Source organism: Poeciliopsis prolifica, unplaced genomic scaffold, assembly GCF_027474105.1.
Source record: "Poeciliopsis prolifica strain line A6 unplaced genomic scaffold, Auburn_PproV2 SCAFFOLD028, whole genome shotgun sequence".
NCBI lineage: Eukaryota > Metazoa > Chordata > Actinopteri > Cyprinodontiformes > Poeciliidae > Poeciliopsis > Poeciliopsis prolifica.
The window spans coordinates 1,018,419-1,043,410 of record NW_026562403.1 but is presented as its reverse complement, the minus strand read 5'-3'; the positions used below and the strand labels follow the sequence as shown (position 1 = coordinate 1,043,410).

Here is a 24,992-nt window from a genome sequence, read left to right as displayed (position 1 = left end):
ATCTGTCATGGGTTTGAGCAATTTTGTGCAGATCTACGCAAGTTACTTTTTCCCCAACTTGCACAACTAAAAACAGAAACATTTGCAAGTCCACACTTATGACACTCGCTGACGAACAACGAACTCCTGCTGGTACACACGCACGCGCCCACACCCACGCAGGCCTCCGCGCTGTCTTCTGATTGGCTGCGGATAATCTCTACAGTCAGGTGAATGAGGAGCGCCTCCTCCGGGGCGGCTTGTGAGGGCAGACTATAAAAGTCGATTTTTGCGGCAGGTGGCCTTCGTCGCCGCTCTGTCTGCAGGTTTTTGCGCTGCGCTGGTGGAAACATGGAAACGTCTGCGAAGTCTGGCGCTGATATTCGTTTCGTTTGCAGGGGAACATTTGTCCACTCGACCCCTGAGGAACCGCTGCAGATCCTGGAGGATGCGCTTCTTGGAGTGGACTCAGAGGGGAAGGTTTTTGAAACTTTTAATACGTCTCGAAATCATATTTATTATGTCTGCTGTTTGAAATGTATTCGATTTCAAGTTTAAGCAAAATGTAAAATACTCACTGTTAAAAGAAAAACAGCTTTGCTCTTCAGAGCTGAGGTGAAACATGCTTGTCATGTAAAAATCGCCGAGATGAACTCTTGACAGTTCCTCTCGGTGCAATGAGATACAATGAGAGCTCTGAAATATCTAAATCATGTGTAGTAACTGGTTTATTACTGGTTGAGTCTCAAGACCTACCCAAAACAGGTAGGCCTATTTATTAATTGTTGAAAAGTTTTTTGATAAATCTTCCACCGAGGCACAATAGAATAGAATAGAACACAATAGAATAGAATAGAACACAATAGAATAGAATAGAATTAGGGTTGATAGGAAGCAAACGTGTACAAACAAGTTGAAGAGTCACACCGAAACAGAAAGAAAAACAATTACATCTCCAGGATTAGAGGACAAATGTCTCAGCCAGCTCTAGAGAAACTCATCCATGCGTTTATCTTTAGTCGCACTGATTATTGTAACAGCGTCTTCAGAGGCCTGTGCAACAAATCAATCAAACAGCTGCAGCTGATCATGAACGCTGCTGCTCCTGTTCTCACTAGAACCGGGAAGATAAAGACATAACACCAGTTTTAAAGTCCCTCCACTGGCTCCCTGTAGCTCAAAGAATAGACTTTAAAATACTGTTGTTAGTTTATAAATCACTGAACGGTTTAGCACCACAATACATCAAAGATCTGCTGTTGTTGTATCAACCTTCCAGACCTCTCAGGTCTTCTGGTTCTGAACTAGAACCTAAGAGGAGAAGCAGCTTTCAGCATCTATGCACCAAAAATTTGGAACAAACTTCCAGAAAACTGTAAAACAGCAGAAACCCTGACTTCCTTTAAATCTCAACTTAAAACATATCTGCTTAGAATTGTATTTGAAACGTAATCAATAAAAACTTTAATGACGGAACAATGCATTGTTTATTCTATGTTGCATGACTTTGTGTTTTTATGTTTGTTATGATGTAAAGCACTTTGAAATGCCTTGCTGATTAAATGTGCCATACAAATAAAATTTGATTGATTGATTGATTGATTGATTGATTGATTGAATTAAGAGACGACTGAACTGTAAGTGAGATCTGCTGAATCAGACAGCCTGCTCCTGTTCTACCACAAGTGATTATTTCACTTTAATTTTCATTGTTAATTAAAACCAAAGTAAAAATCTGGAGCAAATGTGTCAAACTGGAGGCCTGGGGGCCAAATCCAGCCTGCCACTATTATTTATTTTGGTCCTCTACACTCTAGAGGACCTCATAAGGAAAACCTTCATTAATAGTTGTGTTTTTAAACAATATTTTACCAATCAATTCAAAGCAGTTTTTTAAAAAAAAAAATGTATATTGCCAAATTGCATCAATATGAAAAGATGTACAATATTATCTAATTTTTAGAAGTACTCACTGAATGTAGGGACAGCTATTTCTTCATATTTTAACAGTTTGTTAATGGCTAGTTTTATCAATATATTCCGTCACAACCAGTTCATGTAGCTGAATGTGTATGTATGTCCATATATGTGTACAAATCTCTTTGAAAGGACAACTCTGCCTACTAGCTTTCAATTCTTTGTGCGTATTGATGAACATGTTTAAGGTTTAGAAATATATATTTATATGTATTTGCATTAGCTTTACTGAAACTGCATAAACTACTTTAAAATGAGCGTGATTCTCTTGACTCTCGCCTGACTCATATTTTTCCCTCAGATTGCGTTCATTGGGAAAGGTAAAGACTTACAGAGACTGTCTGAGAACTTTGGATTTAGCCCATGTGGAGTGACGCAGCTGCAACAACAGTGAGTAAAAGTGTGAATAACTTGTGATGCAAAACTATTCAGGATAGTTAACAAAGTTGGCTCCATAGATAAAAAAAATTTAAAGAAATGTAGCAATAAGAGGAATTATTAATTTTGCTCATATTAGCTTGCTCATATTTTGCATCTTTCAGCGAGTTCTTTATGCCTGGAATGGTAGACACGCACATCCATGCATCCCAGTACAGCTACGCGGGCACAGCCCTGGATATGCCTCTGCTGCAGTGGCTCAACACATACACCTTTCCTGTGGAGTCACGCTTTCGGGACTTAGAGTTTGCGAAGAAGGTCTACACTCAAGTAGTGGTGAGTTGGCCTGCATAGTCAAGCATTTTTGTCAGAACCTGCTTGGTAAATAGCAGACAAACACTGACCTTCGTGGCAATTGAACAACATATTTCACATGTGCAAACTTGAGTGGGTTTATGAGGTTGGTGATATGATTCACCACCAAGGGCATCATTCTGCTGGATGGTGGCTAAAAACCAGAGTTATATCTGGTTTACGCCCCTAAACATGCGCCACAGCTGATTTGTCCATTCTCATACGGCATTTCTTTAAAGTGCTGATTCAGAGTTTTAAAGGAATTTGGATTGGAATTTGGTTCAAAATTTGAACTGATTAGACTGGACCAACATTAACTGGATTATATTACACTGAACAGAGATTACACTGCAGATTAGAATTTCACTAACACTTCTGTCTCTGACCAAACGAAAAAGAAAAAAATCAAATTATTTTTTGGCACTTGAAGCTCCTCATTACATATGAAACCAATTGTAATCATGAATACATAAAAATGTCTTAAATGTAGTTCGACATACTCATCATATTCATTGTTTACAAATGTGAAACCTTTACTCTATGCATGAAAACAAAACAGGAGCTCTCCCTGGTTCTTGCCACCACTGAGTTATTTGCAAACTGTTTTTGGTTTTGTTTTTGTTTGTGAAGACAGCTCGGCAGTTTTCATAACAGAAAAATTGAAATTGCACTGTAATAATGTTGTTATGTAATACTTGGATTTTCTTCTTAGAAAAGGACTTTAAGAAACGGAACAACCACTGCGTGTTACTTTGCCACCATACACACTGATGCGTCTCTTCTGCTTGGTCAGATTGCAAGTAAGGCGTAAAACACACACACACACACACACACACACACACACACACACACACACACACACACACACACGCACGCACACACACACCCACACACGCACACACACACGCAAACACTTCAATGTAAAGCTATATTTCAGAAAGAACTCATCTTTTTTAGTGTTGTTGTTCTCATGAACAAGAGCAGCAGATAGTAAGAAAAATCAAGAATAAAATATATCAGTTAAACTGCACACACTTGACGTCAGTTTTAAAATGAACTTGAAGCATTTTCCGTCTGATAAAATTTTTACACAAAAATGTCATTTGTCCTCTGAATTGTCTTATATGACATTTGATGTTTCTCAGAGATCCGTCTCTCGCTACGTAATACGTATCAGCTAACTTGTGTCATTGTCCTGAGCAGAGCAACTTAAAGAAATGGTTGGCCAGACAAGTTTATATTTCTTTCTGCTACATGCACAATTCATATTTATTATTGAGAGAATGAAATAAACTAAAAAACATGACATGAAATGAAAGAAATGTGATCATCATATGTTTCTCTGGTTGTAAAGGACACATCACATTTTTACTTTCACTTGACGCATTTATTCTCCAGCTGAGGCGTCTTTGTCAGCAGAATAGTCTTTCACCTTTATGCCTTGTTCTTATCATTTCATCTCACTGTATTGCATAACGATGAACATATTCTGCAACACACGAGCAATGGTGCAAATGTACGGAACCAAGCATGGGTCAATCAGCCTTAAGCCATCATTTTGTGTAAGCGGGGTCATTGAACCTTCGACTTTGTACTTTTCTGGCTCGAATGCATGTGAATAATTGTCAGCCATCAGCACATATCTGTGGTTTTACAGCAATCAGTTAAATTCAGTTTTTTGGGGGGTTTCCTCTTTTTTTTCTGACTATTCATAGATGTTTAAACATAAACCATTCCATGTTTTTGCATCATTGGATCGTGTCTATCTATCACTGTTTCATAATAAGAGAACACAGATGTAATAGACGGAATCGATTAAGCTCCACTTTGGGTCCCACATCCAGGATTTTGTTCTTACCCTTAGTACAAGGTTAAAAATGATTGCCCTTACTCTGTTTATATTTTTCTTCTGCAGTCCAGAAAACAGTGACCTCTAACCAGCTGCAGATAGACAGACTTTAGTGTTTTAACCAGTTGAGAGGTTGTGATAGTCGTAGTAATTAGTATCTTGAGAAGTGTGGCTTGTTTTGATTAGAATTAGTTTGTAGTGATCCCTCCTTGATGACATAGGGCTGAACATGTTGAACAGGTTTGGACTGTTGGATCAACATCAGAGGTTTGATGTTATTTCTATTGAAACGTGGTTGCCGAGAAACAGTCTTAGGTGCTTCAGTAGTACTTGCTTTTAAGATGTAAACACTGGTATTAAAGTACTTAAAATGACATCTCATAAACAAAATGACCAGCAGGGAATAAACTAATTCATATTACAGGAGAAATAGAAATTTGAAATATCCACTCTAAGTGGATATTTCTGGTACTGAGTGTACTCAGTACACTCAGTACCACAGATTGTGTACTGAACAGTTAAATTTTTGTACTGTTCAGTACAAAAATCTAAAATATGTTTTTAATAATCACTTCCATGACTTTGCTATCTGTGAGAGTTGCCATCCTCTTTTTCTATCCGAAGTAAATATCTTGGTTAAATGAAAAAAACTTACCATCTAAATCTTGCAAGAGTATGAATAATTTTGATCACAAAGGACTACAATCATTGCTGTTTATTACAATGTAATGTATTGTTCCTGTTGCATTTGCAGATGACTTTGGCCAGCGTGCCTTAGTAGGGAAAGTGTGTATGGACAGAAACGACGCTGTGAAGTGTTACAGAGAAACCTCTGAAGAGTCTCAAGAAGAGACCTATCGGTGAGTGTGCAACTGAAAAACAAAGCGCTAGATAGTTTGAGAGGGAAAAAAAAAAAACCATTACCCATTATCTCTCAAGTACCTATAGTCAAAATGTATCTGTGTTACTTATCAAAACACTGGCAGATTTTGATATGAGCCATATGGGCAGTTGCCCAGGGCAGCATTGGGGCGGAGCGGGGAACAGAAGAAAGTGCTCAACCGGTGTTTTTTTTAAGAACCACCACTGCATTCACATCATAACCAAAAAAAGAACCCATTAATGCAACCAAATTACTATTATGTATTGCAAATCAGCTTTTTTTCTGAGTCCATGTTGGCATGCTGGCCTCAAATCACTCCTCACGGTTTCTGTGTTCCCTGGTGCCTGCATGGGTTTTCTGTTCAGTACTGATTGTGTGTGTTTGCTTAGTTGTTTGTGTCTTGTGTCTCTGTCTTATCCTGTGATAGAAGCAGACAGAATCAAAATTTCTAAAGTGCCTCCCTGAGGGAGCCACTTTAGTTATAGCAAATTAATTCAACAAGGCAGTTTAGGGTCTTTGATGAGTTGCTCCTCTCCTGATGTGGAACATTTTAAACCTTGTTGCGCCAGACTGTCTTTGCAACATTGAGGTACTTCTGCAGAAGTGGGCATTAACTTCTGCAATTTTTTTTAAACTGTTTTATGTCAACTACAAATAACACTTTATTTTGCAAAGAAAGTGCATCCTATTCTGATTTAGAGGCAGATTGTATTTTTCATAACTATGTTAGCCAGACAGTGTTTGTCTCACACTTATCTCAACATAACTATAAACAATATGTGTCCTGTCAGTTTATTTGATGATGCGTGTTTTTTTTTTCTCTCAAAAGGTTCATCAAAGAACTACTGAACAAAAAGGTATGATTCTGTGAAAGAGTCGTTAAGAAACTGGTCAGCGCTGTTGTCTAACTTTAGTGTTTTTGGTCTCGGGGTTGGTTGGTGGTCCTAACAGTACCCCCTGGTGAAACCAGTGGTCACTCCACGTTTTGCACCGTCCTGCACAGAGGCCTTGCTTGCTAAGCTGGGAGAAATTGCCAAGAATAACAAGCTGCATATTCAAGTGAGTTGATTATTTCTAGTGCAGAACCGAAAGAGATTATTTATTTATTTATTTATTTATTTATTTATTTATTTATTTATTTATTTCAGAGTCACATCAGTGAAAATCTTGAGGAGGTGGAGTTGGTGAAGGAGCTTTTCCCCAATATGGAGTCTTACACAGACGTCTATCACAGATGCAACCTTCTCACAGACAAGGTAAGAGCGCAGTCAGATTCACCTTTTACCAAACACTTGGTCAAATGTGAATGCTTGCATACAATCAGACGAAATGTTCCTGACCCCTTGCAGACTATTATGGCCCATGGCTGCCACCTCAGTGATGAAGAGTTGGCTCTGTTCAGGAAAACAGGAGCTGCTCTATCCCACTGTCCCAATTCAAACATCTCGTAAGTTTTTACTCAGAACCAAGATAAGGTCAGAAATTTGCAGAACATAGGTATTATCTTAAAATGAGGACAGTGAGACATGCAATATTACTGTTTGAACATTGAAGCTGAATAAACTGATTCCAATGCATTCCAGGAAATAGACAGATGGCTGTAAAAAGGCCAACGAGACAGTCCACACAAAAAATACGTTTTTAATAAAATTGGTGATATCTCTGTTTAACCAGATTGTGCAGCGGAGTGCTGAATGTGCGCAACGTCCTGAATCACAAAGTGAAGCTGGGGCTGGGTACAGGTGAGTGAAAATGCTCGACAATGACATAAAGATAGAAAGTCTGAGCAGGTATGCTGGTCAACTCAGTGTTAAAGAACATTTTAGAGATTCTTTCATATCCATCAAAAGCTAAATGAAGTTGCCTTGTCCAAGTTACATGTCAGTGAACGCTTGCAACCTTCTCCGTTTGTCCTCCATCAGATGTGGCAGGAGGCTATTCACCTTCCATCCTTGATGCTGTGCGAAGAGCCCTGGACTCGTCCAAAGTCCTCACCATCCAGGACCCAGAACACAAAACACTCCGCTTTGACGAGGTCTTCAGACTGGCCACACTGGGAGGGAGTCAAGGTGAGATCCAAAAACAAATAGTTATTTGGCAACAGTTGTATCTATAGATATGGACCCTCTGCATTGACTTACAAAACTTGTATGGTGACATACTGTTGGGTTTTTTTGTTGTTGTTTTTTTTGCAGCGTTGTCTCTCGATGAGCGAACAGGAAACTTTGAGGTGGGAAAGGACTTTGATGCCTTGAGAGTTAATGTGGCTGCTCCAGGTGGACCCATCGACCTAATCCAAAATGAGGAACCACAGGTAATGGGGTGATGTCGACGCATGTTGACACATAAAGTGCTCAAAAGTTTAAACTCCATCTCAAATATAACAGCAATCTGTAATCATTGCCTTTCAGATTCTTTTGGAGAAGTTCTTGAATTTGGGTGAGCTTCAGCTTCTTTATGTATTTAGTCGCTTCTTTTTATTTTAGTCTCTCAATCCTCAAATGCGTCTCTCTTCCCTAACATGTCCTTTGGCAGGTGATGATCGAAACATTGTGGAGGTGTTTGTAGCTGGGAAGAAGGTGGTGCCTTTCAGTGAGCCATGAACAGACAGGACTTTGTCCTCCCTCACATTGGCATGAAATAAACAAACACACACTGTGGCTGCTTCAGCTATGTTTTTGCACAAAAGTAAATTAATGGGAGTAAAATATGGTGGACACAGGGATATTTTTAATATGTATATTTTAGGACAGAGTATGTGATTTAGTCCATCATTCTTTAGCCTGTATGCTGGACTTTTGATTGGGAAGCAAGGGATATATTAAACAGGAGGAACTTTGTACAGATAACTGTGACTTATAATTAGCCAGTGTATTTTCTTTGTTTGTTATTTTTGCACCTTCAACATGTAGTGAATAACTCACAAAAAACAAAACAAAAACAAAAGAAAGCCATCCTTTTTGTCTTACAGCTTAATTTATTAACATGGGACTTGGTGCTTTTTATGGTGCAAGAACTGCAGTAGTTTGATGATATCATTGTCATAGACTTCCTGTAGAAAAAGTCTTTGTGAGCCAAAGACTAAATTGTGCTATAATGGACACTCCAACTAATTCAATTATTCAAGCATTTAAAGCTGCAGAGGTGCAGGGATCGTATTTTAATGTGTCCTTGTTACTTCTTTTTTGATTTTGTTGTGTGAAAGTGAAAATAGAAATGTTTTCAAGCACTCTTTTCTAACATGTTAAAGAATTCAAATCGTCCTCATGGCCTTATCATGTAACTGTTTGTGATTTTTAACCTAAATCTAATCAAAACTGTTAAAATTGTTTGGCGTGAAGATGTTTGATTCAAGGGAATGTTGTGATAAAAGATTATTTTTTTGTATTTTTTAATATTTTTTTACATGCACTTTTTAATTATTAGGGAATTGGACGATATGCACTTTTCTTTTTAACAATACTTTAAGTCAAGCTTGCTTTTTACTGAAGAAATTGCTAATTTAATCTTCATGCAAGATACAGTCTGAATCATTTTAAATGAGAAGGTCACACTTTGGGCTGTCTTTGATCTGTTACACAGGAAAAAATATAAATAAAGGAAGTCACATTTTTATGTTGATTGACTGTTGTGGTCTATTACAATTAGAACAGAAGCTTTGCTGTGTGTCTGCTGTCTGATACACATGGAGAGGGGCTCTGTTATGAATGAACCTGTGGACTGAATCTACCATTGCTTTTACTAATAATTAAAATCTGATATAAAAATGATATACTTACAAGTGCCTTATTTACAGCTGCCAAAAAATAATGGGACAGATGTAACTACTAGAGGGCAACAAAGGTTGTTCAGCTCAAGACTGCCCCACACTGGTACAAACCTATGGTTGGGATTGTTTGAATTGGTGTCCTGTGAGGTAGTTAGCAGTAGTCAGTACTTTACTTGCAGAATACAAGACATTTTATCAAATAAAAAAACTGAAGATTTGTCTTATTTGGGGAAGGTTAGCATCACTGAACAAAGTAATTTTCAGTCACTGTCAAACTTAGAAATGTCATGTCAGTGTGAATCAGTGCTTTGTGAGCTAATGGTAATCTTCTTTTACGCTTGAATGGTAACAGAATGTCTGGAGCAGGTTGCACTTAAACTTCAACCATTCCTTTTATAACTTCAAATTGATAGATTAGACTTCCCCATTATTATTTTTTTCTGAGAAAATAAGACAATTTACAAGAAATTAATTTTCCTGGATGTAGAGGGACAGCTAATCCATGAGAGAATGATGCATTTGGAAAAAAAATACACAAAAAAACTACAAATATTTAGTAAGGCTGAATTAAATATTTGACTAAACGAGCAATAAATCATTCTGGCATCTAGTTAAAGGTGTGTCCCTTCCCCATCGATGTATAATTGTTCCCATGTAAATAGTCTATTGTGGCGCTTGTTCCTGTTCTCTAAATAAAATTGGCCTGTTTATATTTATATAATTTTGAGGGGAAAAAAATACATAAAAGCGAATGAATGGCTTTTGTGGCTTATTTCTAAAAACAGTAGTCTGATTTTTTTTTCTTTTTTTTGCCTATTTGTTGCTGATTCTCATCTCTCAGTTTCTCTTTTTCAATACACTTTTTTTCACCATCTCAGTGACTCAGTGACATTTACACATAGCTGACCATGAGACACAGACTACTAATGCAAGTCAGTAAGGAACTGAGACCTAGTTTTATCTGCCTTAAGGAGCTGCGTTTTGCAAACATACGCAGTTATAGTTGACGGCTGCTCATAAAACTATTTTAATATTTATTTAGTCGTTTATGTCTTCAAGAAAGAACAGTCTTGTTTGCACAATGCCGTCATGTTGTCAATGAGGAACAGAAAGTTTTAGGAGGTCTTTTTGAGGAAGTGTGATTGCTCAACTACATAGGAAGGGTTGAGACCTCCAGTCACCAAAGGCTTTTCTAGCTTGTCGAAGGCCACCAGAAAAGTAATTTTCATATCTTTGGGTCCTATTGCTCGCCCTGACTGAAAGATGAGATTAATGAAGTGAAATCATTTAGCAACCACCAAGTCAAACAAACATCTTGTGGATGTAGAATTTTTTTTTTTATTCCACAATGCACCGAACAGCAGAGAGTTGTTCTAACTTTGTGTGTTCATTTCCAGCAACTACAATGTTTTCCTTCAGATATATGATATTATTACTATAAATCTTTATTTATGGCTCACTGTGTTTTTCTTTTTATTTATTTATTTTTTTAATTTCACTCAATAAAACGGGTACAAGAAGTAAACGCCTGCTTTGTGTATATTCAGTGGTCGCAGTTCTTCTATAATCAGTTGACGTTTTTCCTCTGTTTTGTGAGCTTTCTCACATGTTTACAATGTTTAAATCGATGCTATTCACAATTTAAACGGCGAAGTGCCAACATGTCATAAATCCAGACTTATTTTGAATAACATTGGAAATACCTGCGACCTTTGAACGTATCAGATACCACAGTCGGGACTTTGAACCCCGCGTAATGTCTTACAGGCTTAAATTAGGCTGCCGTGAACCACCGGCTGATCCCCAGCGAAAGTCTTAACAGATATACTGATTATGTGTGATATAGACCCAACATCACAACAACTGTTTGAGAGACTGCGTTGTTTTATTTGCAACCACCTGGAGGCAGAGCTCCTGCGAGACCAAACTCAGGTAAAAATTGCTCAAATGCCATAGCGGTAATCAGGAAGTGACTTTAAAAATACATGTATGATCTTCGTTCTCTCCTCCATTCTTCACTTTTCCAGATTTCAAACACTGTTAGATCTGGGAGGTATGTGTCTTTTGACATTTTTCTCCCCGCCCCTCGTTACCAGGGCTAAAACATTATTCAAGGCGATCATTGATTATTAATGTTTATGCATTTAGTTATGGTTTTGATAACCTTATTTTCTCTTTTTTTGTGTCTTTTTAGTGTTTAAGGCAGAGTGGTAGTTTTGCATACTTTCGTTTTAGATCCGTTTTATCCGTGGTGTGTTTTGCACATTAATTATTTTTGAAAATACTAACTCATGTTTGTAATAAAGTGTGATTTTTATGCAAAAGGATTTCACAAAAGTTGTTGAAAATCGATCTGAAGATGGAAACTGCTCAGATTTGTGTGCATTTGGGTCAGTGACATCACAAGAGACAAAAGAATCAAAATGATAAACTGCAGGTTAGAAATTATAATGGCAGACAATGATGAATTAAGGTTCAGTGTCAGGTATTTAACTCAAAGATTGATTCTGCCCACTCTAAAGTCTAAGACTCTAAACAAAACCTGGCTTTTCTCGTGTAAAAAGCGTTGTTCATGTGCAGAAACATTCGATGTCTCCTGCAGCTGAAACACTAGCTGAAAGCCCGCCATGCCTCTGTTTCGGGCTTTGGATGAACAGGCAGAGGCAAAGGCTCGGCCCAGGCGGAGGGGTCTGAGGAACACCAAGGGCACTGGAAGCTGCTGGAGGATGCGTGACGATGATCCGGTCCTTTCTCTGACACGCCTCTGCCTGTTGAGCCTCGCTGACAACATGAAGGACCTGTGGGTGAAAGACTATGCTGACAACTATCTTGATCATTATTCATTCAGATACATCATGGGGCCTTTCAACCTACTACGTAAGTGTGCGTGTGTCAGTGTTAATTGGTCACAGACCAAATGATACAAAATAAAAATGTGTAATGCTGCTTTTGTTCTAGCACAGCAAACCACAGTAAGGTGGAATACTATGCAATGCATTACCTTTTCACCAATAACCATTTCTCAAAGCAAAGGAGAATCACAAACTGAAAGATGTGATGCAGAAAGTTTGCTGCGCATCTTTTAACCTTCTTTCCCTCCGTCCTTAATATATAAGGTAGCAAGAAAAACATTATTCTTTGCCTTATCATAATTGTATTAATAAGATTAAGCTAGTTTATGCTTGTAGCTTTTTTTCTTGACTTATCAACAAACATGTCTCATTTGACTGGGATGTTCTCTTGTCTTTCCTATTGTAATCAAATGGCCAGAGAAATGGCACCAAAAAAGAGGCCGATATTTTCTATGTCTCTGATTGAAAGTGATTTACTGTAATGTCATGGACCTATGTCTGTAATCGCAGCTGGTGAGCTGGTGGAGGAGTTGACGTGGCTGCTGTCCAATAGAAAGCAGCTGTCTCGCGCAGCGCTCCACCTCCTGCTGGTCCCCCACCTCCAGGGTCTGTCTCTAGAGAGGTGTCCTGGCCTTGTGACTCCGGCATTGTGTGCTCACATTGCTGCCCGTTGCCAGGTAAGATCCAATCATTTTATTTTATCCTAATTCTACCCTCTTCGGACTTTTTACATAACATACAAATTTTTACACCTACAGATGTGGACTTGGTTTATTTCAATGATAAGCGTCAAGTATATCTTCCATATTTGTAAGTTGTATATTGTTTGAAAAGGTAATTAAATTTTAATTAGGTTTACATTACAGGTAATTAAGCTTCGCCAAGAAAGATATGACATAGAGCATAAGCACCAGAACAACAGTGTAACACAGGAGATCCTGCCAAGAGCCATTGGCTTTCTGATCAAACTGTAATTGTCAGATTCTTCGCTGTAGCCTTTGTCTGATTTAATTTGAAAAGGAAATGGGATTGTATGAATGCATACTGTTCTTTCAGATACTTCTTGAAAAGAAATGGGTTTTACTGTTCTCTCAGGGTCTGCGGAGACTGGACCTATCTGGAGCACAGCAGCTACCTCCAAAGGCCCTCTGTGAAACCATGTCCAGTCTGCCTGCTGTGCGGTCGCTGTCCTTGGCCGGCATGCCCTGTGACAGGAGTGTGATCCAAACGGTTGCCCGCCACTGCCGTTTGCTGCAGCACCTCGACGTGTCCCGCTGTCACCTCCTCTCCCCGGCTGCTCTGCTTCCTCTCGGTAGTGTGGTTTTGAATCCATCCTCGTCCTCATTTTCTTCAACCTCATCTCCTCTCCCGCTGAGCAGCCTGTTGGCTCTGGATATTGGGTTTGGGGAACAGGAAGGAGACTCTACCGTGGCAGCAGCCTATCTCCTTCTCTCTCTGCCCTGTTTGAAAAGAGTGGCCTTGGAGGGCCTTGGACAGGCCTGCCGTCTCATTGAGCAGAGGGAATTCAGCCAGGCAGATGAATTTGCTGACAGGGAAGGTGTTTCCAGCCTGCACCTGGTGTGGAAGGAAAGGATGCTCGGGCACAGCTCGGAAAGTTGGATGACGATGAGAGGGGAAGAATCTAGTGATAATGGGGAGGTGGAGAGCCCATTATTGGAAGAGGATGGCTGTGGCTGTGAGGAAGATTTAATCAAAGACGACTGGCCTTTATGCTTACAAATCCAAACAGAGGATAGGATGCAGAATTTGTCCAAGTCAGGCCTGATCCTGCAGCTTCAAGACGTTAAAGGTGTAACCTGTGAGTCTCTGGGGAGTTTAGGAAATTTGTGTCCAGGTTTAAACTCTTTATCCATGAACATAGGCAAACAGGGGCCACTATTAACTGCTGGTCTCCAGACGTGGGCAGGCCAACTGCGCAATCTTTCATTTATTTACTCTGGCCCACTGGTAGATCTTCTTCCTGCCTTGCAAGTCGCAGGTTGCTCACTGACCTCTCTGACGTTGGAGGGGGTGAAAACCAGCCCTGACACTCCACTACTAGAGCTCATCAGAGTCTGTCCCAGACTCAGAGACCTCCTTATCTCTGCTGAGCCTCCTGCTACACCACAGAGCGAAACCAATGACAATCACCAGGATGATCAAGATCTCCCGAGGCTGCCAAATCTCCGCTCTCTCAAGCTCAGGTAATTTCAACTTTGAATCCCTGCTCTCAAGTTTTGCCTGTTTCTAACAACACCAAATATAGTCATGACAAAGCTACAACACACTATGCTGCCAGACACAGAAACAGTGTGTTGACGTCATAATGGAAAACAGAAAGATAGAAACGCCTTAGCTATGTTTTTTGTTTGCTTGGAGTGGTAACCAAATGTAATTCTGCCCTCAAACATTGTTCAAGCAAAACAAACCAAAAAAGCATGTAAATATTCTGGCGGCATAAATTAATAACAGGAACTTAAAAGGAGGTGCGATATTTTGTTTTCACTTAATGTCATATCCTTGATTTTTTTTTCTTTTCTCAGAGCAAATTTTTAAAATTTTGATTGTGATATGTGACACCACAACCAAGGAAGCCAAAAATATTAACTCCCCAGTATGACTTGCAAAACAAATTATACCCCTTGTATTTTTTTTTTCATCTATTTTCATGTTAGAACCATAGACATAAACTTTATTGGGATTTTAGTGATGGATTAACATAAAGTAGTGTGAGTACAAAGTTAAACATGGCCTTAAATATGTGAATCGTTATTCAGACCGCCTGAATCCATAAAGTGAATACATTTCACTTTTATTAAAACTGAAAATAATTTAGAACATTTTGCTAAAAGCCTTGCACACCTAGAGAGCAAAGTTTTTTCTTTGATTGAAAGTAAAGTGTCTGTAAATAGCTATTACTCAAGGCTTTCAACAAACCGTCTTTTGGATTTGGGTCGGGAGTGTGACTGGGCCATTTGAACTATGCTCTCATCTAAAAATTACACTTTTTTTCTGACTGAATGAAGGTCAGTGTCCTAATGGAAAGCGAACCTCTTTTTTTGTGGCTTCTAATTTGTCTTTTAAGAGTACCTCATGTATCTTTTCAGTACAGTAGCTATCATACTACAATGACAAAGCACCCATGAGGAAATGTTGATGAAGTCATTGCAGTACTTTGGTTCAGATATTTTGATTGTACACAGCAGTACAATTTCAGGCTCATACTAACGAATTGAAAAAGTGATTAGAACTACCAAGGCAATCAATAACACTAATTGTTTTCTTCTGCTGCTGTTGTCTCTCGAATCTCTGAAGTTTCTCCTATGAGCACAACCAAATGAAGCCCTTGATGTCCTGGATGTCCCTAACGGAAGTGATCAGGTGTCTCCTGATTGGCTCACCTTTACTCGAGAATCTCTCTTTGATCTCCTTGCCGTGCCCTTTGAACCTCGTCATACAAGACACCCTGCGTAGTGTGAATCTGGACATGAATCCCAATGCCGATTCCTCTGGCTTACGGCCACTGCCGCTTGGAAGGGTCGAGCATATTGATCTGCTGAGAACAGATGTGCAGATGAGCACTGTGAAGAGCGTGATGCAACTGAGCAAGAGGCTCAAGTACATGGACGTAAGTTACTGCTGGCGAATCAGTCAGCGTGAGTGGCTCGACTGCAAGAAGTTCAGACAAGTCAAAGTTGTCTGGGTGTAATAAAAAGAGGGGAGGATTTTAACACTAAGGCGCTTCTGAAAGGGAATTGAAATACACTTTTACATGTTAAATTGTATATTTATCATAGTCTCTTCCGATAATGTATGTTTGTTTTTTGTAACAAACTGATTTTTTTTAATGCACTTTTATGGAAAGCTGTATTTTAATAACCAAATTATATTAACTTTTTAACGCTCTGAATATAATTGTGACACAACTGAAAAACAAACATGAAAAGTGTTTGAGAATCATATGGAAATCACCATATTGATTTCTTTTTATGAAACTATGACAATGAAGTCACATTGGATTGAATGCAACAGTAATTTGTTTTTGTGTTTCATGTACATTTTTATTTGTATTTTAGTTTTTATTGATAAAAACAAATTTCCAGGAGTCCCTGGTTGTAGTACATTGCAGTAACAAACAAATATGACACTATGACTTATTTAGAGACAAAAAACCCAGAACCTGAGATTGGTATAATTGAAACCCTAATGAGGTACAGCATATATTTCTGTTGCACTGTTATAAATACAGGTTTAATGAAAACTGGAGATGTGGAGCAAGTAAAATACTTTACCCCCACCCAATTGTCCTGTCTAAATATTACTTTTGGGAAAGGAAATCAAGCCTAATATTTTCCTTATTAGGGATTGTTCTAATATAAGTCCAAGTTAAAATCTGCTTTTAACAAGACAAGTATTATCAAGTATTACCAGTCATTATTTTTGCCCCATTTATCATTTGGAATTTGGTAACACAGGGTTAGTTTTATACTGCATCCAAATTAAAGCCATGTATATACATGAAAACTCGATAGATTCAACAATACAATACAGTAACACTTAACATTTCTAAGTTAAAATGCACTGAACTCTCCGCTACAGTATCTTTTTTCTTAACTGAAATATGTTCACCCAGAAGGACTTCCAGCATGGCAGTGGCTTGTTTCTAAACATACATATGATTCAATACATATATCCTGATAAAACAAATTTTTAAACAAGAAAGATTGTTGAAGTGAAATGTTCCCTCTCTGTTTTGATATGACTTGTTAGTAAATAGACTCCTAGTATTTTTGAATGTAATTCTTATTAATTATGTGCCTGTATAGCATGCAGAAAAAAATATTCCCAGCCTTGTAAATTTAGTGCTAACTTTAAACCTGGTGAAATGTAATGACTAGTGTTCCAACTGCTTCACATCCATCCATCCATCCATCCATCCATCCATCCATCCATCCATCCATCCATCCATCCATCCATCCATCCATCCATCCATCCATCCATCCATCCATCCATCCATCCATCCATCCATCCATCCATCCATCCATCCATCCATCCATTCATTCATTCATTCATTCATTGTCCCCCTTGTATTTGAGATCAGGTTGCAAATATTTTTCCTTGCATTCTTCTGTGAGGGATCCAAAGCAACTTTTAGGCAAAAAGGGATAGTGTTCCTTCATCGTGTTCTGGTACTACAAATTCCACCAGCAGGGTGAAATTAAGGCACATTTGTTCTCCTAAATGGGACGTTCACAATTGTTTGTAACATCTTTTCTGACACCCAATGGTAAACATGCATGTATACTCTTGTTGAAGGTTTTACATTTAGGCGCAATGTACTTCTCTATATAACTGCATTTTTAAAACTTTATTTTCAATAAGTAGTGTTTCAGCTTTCCAACTTTGTATGTTAGATGAAGTCTCCAGCCCATTTTTAAACAGAAATGTAATGTTAGATATGCCAATTTGTGTCTTACAAAAAATAATAATAATAAAAACTTAAAATGCAATGCAACACAATCAAAATGATAGTCAAAAGAGTTTGCACTTTTTAATTTGATCTGTCATCATTTTAATAAATACGTTTAATTATAAAATGTATTGAAAAAACGTAGACATACAACAGAATAAAAGTAGGAATTTTCTCACGATTAAGTTCTGAAGATGTGATCATTAAACTTGGAACAGTTTGTACCTGCAAGGCTTCCGTATTTCTTGTTCGACACAAGGGCAGTTCACAGCCGAGAATGTGCGCTTGTTTTTCCTCTCCAATTGGGCGGACCTTGTAGCAAAACACGTCTCAACTGGAGTCTGTGGAAGGAAAGAAAACATACTGGTTACAAGCTTATGAAATAAAGTATACAGTAAAGTATTTGACGTTAGCTAAAAACTCCTAATGCTGTTTTATATAGAATCGGCTTATAACCAAGCTGCGCTCCAACGAAAGACTGTGTACGCGGACATAAAACCAAGCCCACCTTTTACACTTTACACGTCACTTAGCAAAGCGGTGCTGCTCGTTTAATGTAAGTTAGCCAGCGGTGAGCATCTGGATCATGTTTCCTGGAAAATACGGTTGTCTTTGTGAGTACCTATGGCTCTAACACAATTCATGGACATATAAAATCATTGCCATTGACGTTACGGTCAGTTAAATTATAAATTTTCGGCGCTTCTCCTTGTTCTTTCCGCCTATCATACTGTAACCTACGAGACTGAATATAAAAAACGCCTGCGTTGTCTAACATTAATAACTGCTTACTTGAGATTTAAATGTGTTTCTTTTCATCTCCTTTCCATTTCGAGCTTTTGTTTTTTCTTCAATAGCTGAATATTATACAATCACGCCTATTTATCCCTTTAGAAGCATAAACTGGGGATCAGTTTGATGTGTTTGTGGGCCCTTCACCTGTACAGTTGTTGGTGAAGGCTTTAAAGTTGTTATTTCTGCTCTTTCCTCAAGGCCACAATGATGGATGAACCAGGGATTATGGAGCTGTGGAGTCTGACAAATCTGCTTCCTAGAGAAGTTTGATGAATAATAAATCCAAAGGACTATTTACACCATGGGAAGGTAATTAAATGATTGGCCTGTATTTATCTGTAACTTAAGGGCTACTTATATCCCTTGACTTTAATGAAAATGATTAGATCAAATGTAAATCTTGCATCCCTTTAAGTTGTAAATCTTAAAGGGCCGTAAATATTTTTTTAATGAGTCACGGGTTCATTTATTATAGTCCAAACTGTGTGAGCAGTTCTTTTGTGAGGATGACTGTTCAGAGATTGTTCAAAGTATTGATTTGTAGGGCCTTAGTAGAAATGGACTTTGTTTTTTCAGATTTTCATTTGTAAAACATTGAAAACCATGTTCCCATTTCCATTATCTCTATTATAAGCTACTCAAAATCCCAATAAGATGCACAGAGGTCTCTGGTTGTCAAGTGGGAAAATGAGCATGGTTGCATTTTCAATATAGTCTCTGCAATATCCAGACATGGAGTGTTGAGGCTCTTACATTTTTATCTGTGAACAGGATCGGCTTTTCATGCCTTTTCCCAGCGTCATGGCACTTCAGCCTGTCATCCCAGGTTCTTCCTCGGCTTCTGACTCCTTCCCTCCGACAACTTCTCTTCATCGGCCTGGTGCTCTGCCTCATAGGACTGCTCTACCTGTTGTTCGTTGCTGTAAATACACACACCAGCTGGATTGGAGAAGAAAACCCTTTCCACCGGTACTCTAAACTAGGATCTGGCACTCTGTTGTGGATCTCCTAGAGCTGGTATCAAGTTAATCTTAGATATTTGTCACTCATAAGGCACCTGGCGAGAGTTACTGACTTGGATGCGACGGATACAAGCAATCCCAACCTGAACTACGGCCTGGTGGTGGACTGTGGCAGCAGTGGCTCCAGGGTGTTTGTGTACTGCTGGCCCCGGCACAACGGTAATCCCCGTGAACTGCTGGACATACGGCAAATGCGAGATCAACACCGCAAGCCAGTAGTCATGAAGATCAAGCCTGGTAAGAAGCTTATTGATCAACGTAAGGAAGAAAATGCAAGCGTATTTTGCAACTTACTTTACTAATGTATTGTAAAAGTACTGTACAAAATGTGGTTTTATTGCATAATACAATTGAATATTATGTTTTTTTATTATGAATAAATGTTTTTCTTCTTCATGTACTTTTCCTAAAGGTATAGCTGAATTGGCTAAAACACCTGAGAAGGCCAGTGACTACATAGATCCACTTCTAAGCTTTGCAGCTCAACACATCCCCAAGCACAAGCACCAGGAAACTCCTCTGTACATCCTGTGCACAGCGGGAATGAGAATCCTTCCAGAGAGGTAAAAATGGGACTATTGAAATGTTAGTGTGACAAGAAAAAAAGAAGATTATTTAAAAAAAAAAAAATTTGTTTTGTGTTTGTTTTTTTTTCAGTCAACAAGAAGCCATTCTGGAAGATCTACGCACAGACATCCCAGTTCACTTCAACTTCCTCTTCTCTGATTCCCACGTCGAGGTGATTTCTGGAAAACAAGAAGGTAACTTTAGAAACTATAGAGCGATACATCATTTTAACATCACTGTAACTTTAAATATACTCAAACATTTACACAATAACTTAATATTTAATATGTTTGTGTTTCAGGTGTCTATGCATGGATTGGAATAAACTTTGTCCTGGGGAGGTTTAACCATGTGGATAATGGTGAGAATTTACTCAAGTGTACCACTTCAGGGTGACCTAATTTGGTTAAGCCTATTAATTGTGTGACACACCTTAAGTGTGTGACATCCCTTCTCTCTGCTGTCAATTTTCCCAGATGGGGAAGCTGTGGTGGAGGTGAATGTTCCCGGCACCGAGCGTCAGGAAGCGCTGATGAGGAAAAGGACAGCGGGTGTCCTGGACATGGGTGGTGTCTCCACACAGATTGCATACGAAGTGCCCAAAACTGTAAGCTTTGCTTCTCCACAACAGGTTATTATCTCCAACCAATTCTGTTCTTGTTTCGTCTTGGTGGCTTATGCTTTGTTTTTCTCCCCCACTCCCTCTCCAATCTCCGTTTCTCCTTGGTTATCACCTCTCTGAACCATTTTGTCCTGTGGAGCTGATCCGCTCTCCATCCATCACTGTTGAAAGCGTACTGTATGACCCTCCCCATGTGGTTGGAGTATTGAGAACATCAACTTATGTTTGGATACATTTCTTTTATAAGATTTATAAGTGCTAGATGTTACAACTGCACATAACTTTGTCTTTACAGTGGCATTATTTTTACAGTATTCATTGTACGCTGATTTTTTTTCAGATTTTGTTACTGGAGTGGAAAAAAAACGATTCATGATTTTTATAATATTGCACATATAAAAAGACTAAAGATAGACATCAGAACAAATTATTAAACACGGTTTGAGAGGTATTTGTTTAATTTATCTATGTTTAAAGTCATTAGTTGGTTTGTTTATAAGGAATTTTTTTTTGTGATTGGGTATTGTGTTTGATGTTCTGACAAACCTCTGAGGTCTTCCGGAACATCTGTACTTTTTCAAATGAAGATTCATTTACACTCCAGTTGAGTATTTATTCATTTGTAATTGACTTTTAAAGCCAACTGGTTGCTCTTGGTTTTATTTAGGTGTATCAGAGTAGAGGGGATTGAATACAAATGCCAACCTCATGTTTCAGATGTTATTTGTGAAATATTTTGAAAATCATGCATTATTTTGCTTTCACTACATAATCATGCACTACTTTGTGTTAATCTATTACTTAAGATATCAATAAAATCTTGAAGTTCTTGGTTGCAAGACTCCAAAATATAGAAAAATGAAAGAGCCGTTATATCTCTCTTTCTCACTTGTTCGTCTTCCACAGGAGGAAGTGGCCAAAAACTTACTTGCAGAATTCAACCTGGGATGTGACGCTCACGTCAACGATCACGTTTATCGTGTTTACGTGTCCACCTTTCTGGGTTTTGGAGGAAACGCTGCACGCCAAAGATATGAGGAGAATCTCATCAGAAAAACTGCAGCTCGAAACAAGTGAGACGCATAGTTTTTCACTTTATTCTGCTTTCAACCTCCCTGAATTGTTCTTGAGTATTCTGTGCTCAGAGCTACAAGCGTTAACATCTTGGTTTGTTGACCTTTCTAGACTTTTGGGTGAGCATGCCGGCGAAACAGCAGAGTCTCCCCTGCTTGACCCTTGCCTCCCAACCGACCTGCTGGATGAGATCGGACCGTCCACACAGAGGCTCCACCTTCGGGGGACGGGAGACTTCGACGAGTGCAGACAGATTCTCCAGCCATTCCTCAACAGAACCAATGACACCCAAACATCCCTGAGCGGCATCTACCAGCCAGCGATTGACTATAGCAACAGCCAGTTTTATGGCTTTTCAGAGTTCTACTACTGCATGGAGGACGTGCTGCGTATGGGCGGGGATTATAATGCTTCTAAATATGCCCGAGCCGCCAAGGTAAACAATGTAGGAAAACTTATTGATAGTGTCTAAAAGGGTGCATCTTTTTTTGCCCAGGCATATAAATTGTATAGTTTTAATCCTGGAACAGAAGTGGGTCTAGAAAGATTAAACTACAGTTTAAGGTGGACAAGGTTTTTATAGCATAGTTTATAATTAAACTAATCAATAATTTGTGTATTTAAATAGTGTTGCAATGCTCTTCTCCCTCTATACCGTGCTTTTGTTCAATTCACAGGGTTACTGCGCCACCCAATGGAAGACACTGAAGGAACGCTTTGATTCTGGTCTTTATGCGTCACATGCAGATTTTCACCGGCTCAAGTGAGTTGCACACAGATTTATGAGATGGTTTCTCAAGGCAGCCTGTCGGTGATTAAAAACATGACTGTTGGCTTTATTCAAATGTCTGCAGGTACCAGTGTTTTAAATCAGCGTGGATGTATGAAGTTTTGCACATGGGTTTCTCCTTCCCAACCAATTACAAAAACCTGAAGACAGCCTTGCTGGTCTACGATAAGGAGGTCCAGTGGACTCTTGGAGCGATTCTTTATAGAACGCGGTTTCTCCCTTTGAGGTGAGATAGAATGTCTTTTACAATTACGCTTCTCTTAGTTTGGATTTTTATCGCTCTGAGGTAATTTTATCTCCTGAAGTCCAGTCTGGTTGAGCCAGTTTTTCACTGAATCTAAATTGTCACAAGAACAAATTCCTACTTTATACGTGTAAGAAGAGAAATTATTATTAATGGAAATTGGCTGCTAACAGGCATATATTTAAAAAGAGATGAAGAAAAATATGATTGTTCAAAGCTTGGAAATAGGTCAATGTGTTGCTTGAATAATGACTTCAGGTATTCGACGAATTAAAGAGTTAATATGACAGAATTAGTGGCCTGTAAAGACTTGTTTTATTATCACGTTCCAAGCTCACCTGGTAGTGGCGTTCTTGTTTTCTTTTCCTTCAGGGACATCCCACAGGAGAGTCTGAAAGGAGCGCACTCTCACTGGCGTCACAGCTTCTCCTTTGTCAACAACCACTACTTGTTCCTGGCTTGTTTCTTTATCGTGTTGCTCTCCATTATACTGTATTTGCTGAGGCTTCGCCGCATCCATCGCCACGTGGCGCAGCGCTGCACTCCCTCCTCTGTGCCGTGGTTGGAAGAGGGCCTCGGCTCACCCTCTCTCCCAATCAACCTCTGAACTTTGGGCAGCATGAACAGGTTTCTAACTTTCCGACGTTGAATTCCACTCAACTGTCGGACTGTCCAATTTTTTTGGTGATCTGCTCGCGTATCTTACAAGCTGTTGAGCAGGATTTAGACATTTGGATAAATGAGGAACATTTTTCATATATCTTTGGATGAGAGAGACTATATTGCTTTTATCATTATTTTGCCTGCAGCTGCCTTCAGGTGTTTTTCTTTTAAAATAATAAACAAACTGGTACTTTGCTTTGTAGTTGATTCACACCCTAATAGATGGACTGTACTTTGGCTTTCACCACACTGGATGAATATGTCAGATGTTTTAAGTTTAATGTTTCTTTTGCCTTTCTCTTTGCCTTTGTCATGTGCATTTTTTTTTCTATTTTTATTTAATTTCATTTGTTTCATCTTACTTTTTTTCCATTTCTCATTGTTGTCAAATAGAAAAAGCACTCTCTACAAAAACTCAAATGCAATATGATTTCTCCATTGCATTGGAAGCACTTTGCACTGCAGTTAATCTGCATGGCCTAGATGAAGCAACTTTTTTGGGTGTATTTGTCCCTAAACTTTTCTACATATTTATGTTGGAAGATATGAAGCCTTTCACAGCTGTAATAGTGCAATACATGTCTTGTCACTGCTGGGGAAATCTTTGAAAACCTGTTTGCCATCCTAACGAGAGAATCAGTCCGCCTGCTGAAACTGTTGCTCCACTCTTTGGTGGGTATTTTTACTTTAATTGGGGCTTCATTTTCTGAAGCCATTATAGCACTACTGTGAGAAAATTGTAAATCAGAGCGTGTGTTATTTAAATAAAAATGGTCTACTCGAGTGTTTTCACAGGCGAATGTGAAATAACTGTTGTGACATTGCAATACAGGAATAATAAAAGTTTTATGAGATACTCGCTGATTTCATGAGAAGGAAAACAGAATAATTTGTGTATCTGTACAATGGAAACCAGACATTTTAACTCCTGACATTATGTCTCACTGGTTGACATTAAAGCAGACTACTGTCCTTAAGGTTTCACGTCAGTTAGTGTCATTATTTTTTTTTCTTGCTAAATGCAGGAATAATTAACTTTTGAGAATTTTTTTAAAAACCTTTCTTCACAATCTGAAGTCTACATATTTTCTTTGAAACTGTAGTGACACATGCACTTATTAGTGATATAATGCACCTCAGTTTTAAACAAGTATAGTGTTAGAAATGCAACTATTTGCTAGCTTTTTTTTTTTTTTTCCCATGCTGTTCATAAAGTTTAAAGTTCTTTCACTGAGAAGCCAGACTGACAAAAGTATCCAGTGGCTGTTTCAAGGATAGAAGCACTGCACTGCCCCTCCCCCACATACTGCTGCTCACTGCTCGTTTCTCCTGAAGTCTTCACATTACGACCAAAATTAACATGTTATTTTATCAGCAGTTTAAATAATTACACTTGTATTTTATTTTTTTTATTATTTTTTGTTCAAATGTTTTTGGTTTTTTAATTAAGGTCATACTGAGTATCTATTACTGCTCAGAGTGACAAAACAACAGGATAAGTAAATATTTTCTTCAGAATATCAGACATGGTGTTTTGAAGGAAGGAATTAAAAAATAAATGAGACTAAATACATCAATAGAAAAATACTGAAAAACTGAACCGACTGACTCAAGAATGTCAAGCAGCATAAAAAGTGTGATTTGAGAGTTTGTGAGCGTAAATGTGCTATGTGGATCTGCACTGAAACGTCTCTTTCTCACATG

The 24,992-nt window shown here is 38.6% G+C and overlaps 3 protein-coding genes across 5 annotated transcripts; all 3 read left to right on the top strand.

The window, feature by feature from the left end:
* The first annotated feature begins 246 nt into the window (after nt 1–246).
* On the top strand, nt 247–9,035 carry gda (guanine deaminase). Its single transcript, XM_055049206.1, has 14 exons — nt 247–459; nt 2,258–2,346; nt 2,499–2,670; nt 3,401–3,488; nt 5,292–5,397; nt 6,250–6,277; nt 6,372–6,479; nt 6,569–6,676; nt 6,770–6,867; nt 7,095–7,162; nt 7,343–7,489; nt 7,616–7,734; nt 7,832–7,859; nt 7,956–9,035. The coding sequence occupies exons 1-14, from the start codon at nt 331–333 to the stop codon at nt 8,021–8,023; spliced, it is 1,356 nt and encodes a 451-aa protein (XP_054905181.1). The 5' UTR covers nt 247–330; the 3' UTR covers nt 8,024–9,035.
* Nucleotides 9,036–11,158: 2,123 nt separating this feature from the next.
* On the top strand, nt 11,159–17,669 carry si:ch211-214j8.12 (uncharacterized protein LOC100000539 homolog). Its single transcript, XM_055048762.1, has 5 exons — nt 11,159–11,242; nt 11,792–12,066; nt 12,552–12,718; nt 13,137–14,245; nt 15,357–17,669. Exons 2-5 carry the CDS (start codon nt 11,817–11,819, stop codon nt 15,748–15,750), a joined length of 1,920 nt encoding a protein of 639 aa, XP_054904737.1. The 5' UTR covers nt 11,159–11,242; nt 11,792–11,816; the 3' UTR covers nt 15,751–17,669.
* Nucleotides 17,670–17,788: 119 nt separating this feature from the next.
* On the top strand, nt 17,789–24,277 carry entpd4 (ectonucleoside triphosphate diphosphohydrolase 4). Of its 3 annotated transcripts, none has more exons than XM_055049261.1 (13): nt 17,789–18,125; nt 18,505–18,615; nt 19,078–19,275; nt 19,360–19,565; nt 19,741–19,891; nt 19,986–20,089; nt 20,197–20,256; nt 20,372–20,502; nt 21,424–21,590; nt 21,703–22,027; nt 22,269–22,354; nt 22,446–22,607; nt 22,998–24,277. In XM_055049261.1, exons 2-13 carry the CDS (start codon nt 18,608–18,610, stop codon nt 23,230–23,232), a joined length of 1,833 nt encoding a protein of 610 aa, XP_054905236.1. In that variant the 5' UTR covers nt 17,789–18,125; nt 18,505–18,607; the 3' UTR covers nt 23,233–24,277. The 3 variants fall into 3 exon arrangements, with proteins under 3 accessions (XP_054905236.1, XP_054905234.1, XP_054905235.1); XM_055049259.1 differs by having other exon boundaries at nt 20,372–20,526; XM_055049260.1 differs by having other exon boundaries at nt 17,789–18,129; nt 20,372–20,526.
* The last annotated feature ends 715 nt before the right edge of the window (nt 24,278–24,992 follow it).